Source organism: Colossoma macropomum, unplaced genomic scaffold (genome assembly GCF_904425465.1).
Source record: "Colossoma macropomum unplaced genomic scaffold, Colossoma_macropomum, whole genome shotgun sequence".
NCBI lineage: Eukaryota > Metazoa > Chordata > Actinopteri > Characiformes > Serrasalmidae > Colossoma > Colossoma macropomum.
Window position 1 is genome coordinate 6,258,399 of NW_023494809.1, and position 6,000 is coordinate 6,264,398.

General features: G+C 43.2%; 1 protein-coding gene across 8 annotated transcripts in view; it reads right to left on the reverse strand.

The window, feature by feature from the left end:
- Positions 1–6,000, reverse strand: part of gramd1a (GRAM domain containing 1A) — a 66,895-nt gene that overhangs the window by 13,343 nt on the left and 47,552 nt on the right. For all 8 annotated transcript variants that reach the window (XM_036558144.1, XM_036558143.1, XM_036558145.1 and 5 more), the window contains 3 exons: positions 4,914–4,994; positions 2,721–2,839; positions 315–564 (listed from right to left, as the gene is read on the reverse strand). In XM_036558144.1, the coding sequence (XP_036414037.1) occupies positions 315–564; positions 2,721–2,839; positions 4,914–4,994 (450 nt within the window). The remainder of the gene's footprint in view (positions 1–314; positions 565–2,720; positions 2,840–4,913; positions 4,995–6,000) is intronic.

Genomic DNA, 6,000 nt, shown 5'->3' on the forward strand with positions numbered 1-6,000 from the left:
TTAGGCTGAATGAATAACTGACTCTAAATGTAGGTATTGTGATATAAACTGAGTCTGTTCTACAGTTTCTCATTAGGCTGAATGAATAACTGACTCTAAATGTAGGTATTGTGATATGAACTGTGCTGTTTTAAATAGCTAATGCATAGAATCTGATATTTTGAAAACAAACACAATGTTTATTATAGATTTCGTTTTCCTTTTATTCTATTTTAGTTTGTAGTGAAACAGTGCACTTTTGGATGAAATCAGAATCCTCCCTTTAGTTCCCTCTCTAACTCCACCGCTTCCCTCCTGTGAGAGGTGTAACTCACTGTGGTGGTGGAAGTGAAGGTCGGGGTTGCGGCGGCGGCAGCAGCAATGCTGTGCGTGGAGTGTGTGGGTTGTATGTTGGAGGTGTGTGTGGAGCTGGGCGGACTCGGCTCAGGCTCTGCACTCGCTCTGACGGCCGGAACCTCCACAGGAGGGCAGGAGGAGGACGAGGAGGACGGAGGAGAAGAACCAGGAGGAGCTACAGCAGCCTGATCCAGCAGATCATTAACACATACCGCATCATCACCCGGCCTGAGAGAGGAACAAATAAAATGTTGCAGTTTAGCCCCGCCCATTCAGCCTACAGCTGTTTAACTCCACCCATTCAGCCTACAGCAGTTTAGCCCCACCATTCAGCCTACAGCAGTTTAGCCCCACCCATTCAGCTACAGCAGTTTAGCCCCACCCATTCAGCCTACAGCAGTTTAGCCCCACCCATTCAGCCTACAGCAGTTTAGCCCCACCCATTCAGCTACAGCAGTTTAGCCCCACCTATTCAGCTACAGCAGTTTAGCCCCACCCATTCAGCCTACAGCAGTTTAGCCCCTCCCATTCAGCCTACAGCTGTTTAACTCCACCATTCAGCCTACAGCAGTTTAGCCCCACCATTCAGTCTACAGCAGTTTAGCCCCACCATTCAGCTACAGCAGTTTAGCTCCACCATTCAGTCTACAGCAGTTTAGCCCCACCATTCAGTCTACAGCAGTTTAGCCCCACCATTCAGCTACAGCAGTTTAGCCCCACCTATTCAGTCTACAGCAGTTTAGCCCCACCTATTCAGTCTACAGCAGTTTAGCCCCACCCATTCAGCTACAGCAGTTTAGCCCCACCTATTCAGTCTACAGCAGTTTAGCCCAACCTATTCAGCTACAGCAGTTTAGCCCCACCATTCAGTCTACAGCAGTTTAGCCCAACCTATTCAGCTACAGCAGTTTAGCCCCACCATTCAGTCTACAGCAGTTTAGCCCCACCATTCAGCTACAGCAGTTTAGCCCCACCTATTCAGTCTACAGCAGTTTAGCCCCACCCATTCAGCTACAGCAGTTTAGCCCCACCTATTCAGTCTACAGCAGTTTAGCCCCACCATTCAGTCTACAGCAGTTTAGCCCCACCCATTCAGCTACAGCAGTTTAGCCCCACCTATTCAGTCTACAGCAGTTTAGCCCCACCATTCAGTCTACAGCAGTTTAGCCCCACCCATTCAGCTACAGCAGTTTAGCCCCACCTATTCAGCTACAGCAGTTTAGCCACACCCATTCAGCCTACAGCAGTTTAGCCACACCCATTCAGCTACAGCAGTTTAGCCACACCCATTCAGCCTACAGCTGTTTAACTCCACCCATTCAGTCTACAGCAGTTTAGCCCAACCTATTCAGCTACAGCAGTTTAGCCCCACCATTCAGCTACAGCAGTTTAGCCCCACCTATTCAGCTACAGCAGTTTAGCCCCTCTCATTCAGTCTACAGCAGTTTAGCCCCTCCCATTCAGCCTACAGCTGTTTAACTCCACCCATTCAGTCTACAGCAGTTTAGCCCAACCTATTCAGCTACAGCAGTTTAGCCCCACCATTCAGCTACAGCAGTTTAGCCCCACCTATTCAGCTACAGCAGTTTAGCCCCACCCATTCAGCCTACAGCAGTTTAGCCACACCCATTCAGCTACAGCAGTTTAGCCCCTCCCATTCAGCCTACAGCTGTTTAACTCCACCCATTCAGCCTCCAGCAGTTTAGCCCCACCATTCAGCTACAGCAGTTTAGCCCCTCCCATTCAGCTACAGCAGTTTAGCCCCTCCCATTCAGCTACAGCAGTTTAGCCCCTCTCATTCAGCTACAGCAGTTTAGCCCCACCCATTCAGCTACAGCAGTTTAGCCCCCCCATTCAGCGACAGCAGTTTAGCCCCTCCCATTCAGCTACAGCAGTTTAGCCCCACCCATTCAGCTACAGCAGTTTAGCCCCTCCCATTCAGCCTACAGCAGTTTAGCCCCTCCCATTCAGCCTACAGCAGTTTAGCCCCACCCATTCAGCTACAGCAGTTTAGCCCCACCCATTCAGCTACAGCAGTTTAGCCCCTCCCATTCAGCTACAGCAGTTTAGCCCCTCCCATTCAGCCTACAGCAGTTTAGACCCTCCCATTCAGCCTACAGCAGTTTAGCCCCTCCCATTCAGCTACAGCAGTTTAGCCCCTCCCATTCAGCTACAGCAGTTTAGCCCCTCCCATTCAGCTACAGCAGTTAAGTAAAAATGAATTATGGCTGTTTTTGGTACATAAAACCCCACATTATCAGTGAACCTCAGGAAGAAAAATAAAGTAGAGGAAAAATTATACTGGCTCACTGAACTAAAACACCCATCAGCACAGAACGAGCCACATTAAGCACTGAACAGACTGTGTGTCAGCGTGTACTCACAGCAGGCCGTTCATATGCTCCGCTGTAGGGGAGACATAGTCATCGTCCTCACTGGTCAGACCCAGCTCGGTGCCGTAACACTGATGCACGATGTGCCACAGCTCCTTAGGAGACAGAGTCTAAAGGACACAAACACCACATTAGCTCTCTGACATTACAGAATTACACAGCTAAAGCCGCTGCTGACCTGCTGCCCACGCTGGATGATGAATACAGTGATACGAGCATGGCAGTCAAGTGTGATGTAAAAATAAATAATTCATTATGTCCACATGACCACACACAGCACATGTTTCTGATCTTGGAGCGCATATGAAAGCGAATCAGATTTGGAAAGATAATTAAAATTAGAAACAAACAAAAAAAAACAACAGATTTGTGCTGTTTCAATCGAGTAAAAATGGGAAAGGAAGCCTTAAAAGTGTCTCTACTCTAATAAACTCTTGCTTAGTTAACGGCTAATTATTAAAGAGATGCACCGATACTGATACCTCACCCTAAAGTATCAGCAGACGCCAAATACATACACTGTGTTAAAACTTCGTTTTTATATAAACAAGATTCATAAACAAGTATATGTACATACAGTACTGTGCATAAGTCTTAGGTCCCTAAGCAAGTTTGTTTTAGTTATCAGAACGGCTCCAGATGTTACCAGATTCATTCAGCCTTGACTTTAATGTAAAGCAACACTGATTTGCCAAACCAGGTGTGGGATAATAACTATGAATAATAGTGGGGTTCCTCAAAGAGAGCTTTGGAAACACTTAAAAAAAAACAAACAAACAAAAACACATTGACATATGAAAAAATAAAAATAAATAAATATATATATATATATATATACATATATATATACACACACACACACACACCGATCAGACATAACATGACCACCTCATTGTCCATTTTATCAGCTCCACTTACTATATAGGTGCACTTTGTAGTTCTACAGTTACAGACTGTAGTCCATCTGTTTCTCTGATACTTTGTTAGCCCCCTTTTACCCTGTTCTTACTGCTGTGTCTGATCCACTCGCACCAGCACAACACACACTAACACACCACCACCACGTCAGTGTTACTGCAGTGCTGAGAATGACCCACCACCCAAATAGTACCTGCTCTGTGAGGGTCCATGGGGGTCCTGACCACTGAAGAACAGGGTAAAAGGGGGCTAACAAAGTATCAGAGAAACAGATGGACTACAGTCTGTAACTGTAGAACTACAAAGTGCACCTATATAGTAAGTGGAGCTGATAAAATGGACAACGAGCGTAGAAACAAGGAGGTGGTCAGAATGTTATGCCTGATCGATGTATATATATATATATATATATATTTATATATATATCAAATAATCATATTTTTGTCCTTTTATGCTATTAGTTTTTTTTTCTTCGTTTTACAAAATTTGAAAATGCCAGCTGCCCTATACAACAGAAAATCTCATGATGAATGGATGAAAACCTCCAATATTACTTGAAAAAAATCTAGCTCCATTAAATTCCATTCAAAGTTATTCATGTTTCTTCTCACTACTGCAAAATGATCATTTTGTAGATATGAGGTTTTGTTACAACAGCAGTGATAGGTACACATGCTAACCCTTTACTAAAGGCTATTACAACCCCAAGAGACAAGCTGTTCCTTCCGTTTATCTCTCTAATGTTCACTTAAGCTAAAGGAGCTAACTTTAGCATGTTTGGCACTGTATGTACATTAACTGGCTTATCTGTGGTTAATACTGTGGGAAGAATTCCATGCATGCTGAATCACTAATCCTGCCTTCCCTCCAAATACTGTCGTTACAGATTTTACATGGTGCATTTTTACTGCTGTTCATCTCAAACATGAAATAATCCCACAGCACCAGCACACAGCTGTTTCAGCTAAGCTCCATCTACTGGTGCACATGCACACATCAGAAACTGCTTCATGGAATCAATATTCTTGATTACCCATTCAATACTGAATTTAAGTGCCAGTATTGGCACTGATTCAGCATCAGTATCGGTGCATGTTAGTGACACAACAACAGGTAAAAGTTCAGCGCATTAAACCAAGCCTACCTGTTGTATCTGGTGTTAAATTTGGGCTCTTTTCTTGCGTACAAAGCAAAACTGGAGCCAAACAATAAACAGCACTGACAATAAAATCTGTCATACAGTCAGTAACAGTAAGGGAGGCTCACCTTGTCCATCAGAGCGTTCTGCCACAGTCTGAAGATCATCATGTAGCTGCGATCCCTCGCTCCGAAAGACGTGAAGAAGTGCTGAGGAGCGAGAGGAGAAGCGTGAGTGGAAAAGAGTAACGGCCTAAAACAGAGGGTGAATATCTCTGACCTCACAATGATCCGATTCGCTTTCTGTCAATTCAAATATTTTCATAAGAAATTCATGAAATATTAAAAAAAATAGACTGAATTAACACTATATTATACGGATACAGACCAAAGTGGAAGCTCAATTAGAATGGATTCCAACATTCTGAAGTCCAAGCAGCTGTGTGACAGTTTTAATATAAAGAGTTTGTTTATTGCAGTGTGTTACTGAAAGCTGATGTGAGGGAGTTTTCTGAGGGTTTGCACATCAGAAACTGAATCTGGATTAGCCGATAACAGCTGTACAAGGAAGTCTTTGTGAAAGTAACAACATAAAATATTAAACATAGAATAACAAACTGTGCACAAAACTCATGCTACTTACTTATATTACCTCCCCCTCAAGATTCAGCTGTTGCCAAGTACATACACTGTGTTACAACATCTATTTTTTATATGAAGGATGAGGTAACATAAGTAACTAAGAGTTCAGGATGTTAAACACAGTTAGTTATAAGTAGTATTGTGCAGTTAAAGTACATACAAGTTGTGTACATCTGTAATGTGTTAAAGTGCATCAGAGTGGCATTACAAAACCACACCAACACTTTCCCTGTTGGCATTACGAAATGTGCAGCATGCACCAGCAGTGCTTGTGCAATCTGTGTTCTAGCAGAGCTCACTAGCGAGAGTGTACTTGGGCTGTGACTCTAAGAGCTCTTAAACAAACTCTTGAAATAAAAATGAGTAAAAAAAAACAAAAAAACATCTACAATAACTGAACTCACAGAGCAAATGGTCCTGTGTCCAGACATAACACCCTGAGTGCCTAACACCGATTTGCTTCAACATTTTTTTGTCTGCTCTAGATTAAACATGTATTAAACCTAAAAAAAAAAAAAACTTTGCATGTTTTATTAGAAGTTTGTATCAGACATTATCATATATCTGAGCTTGT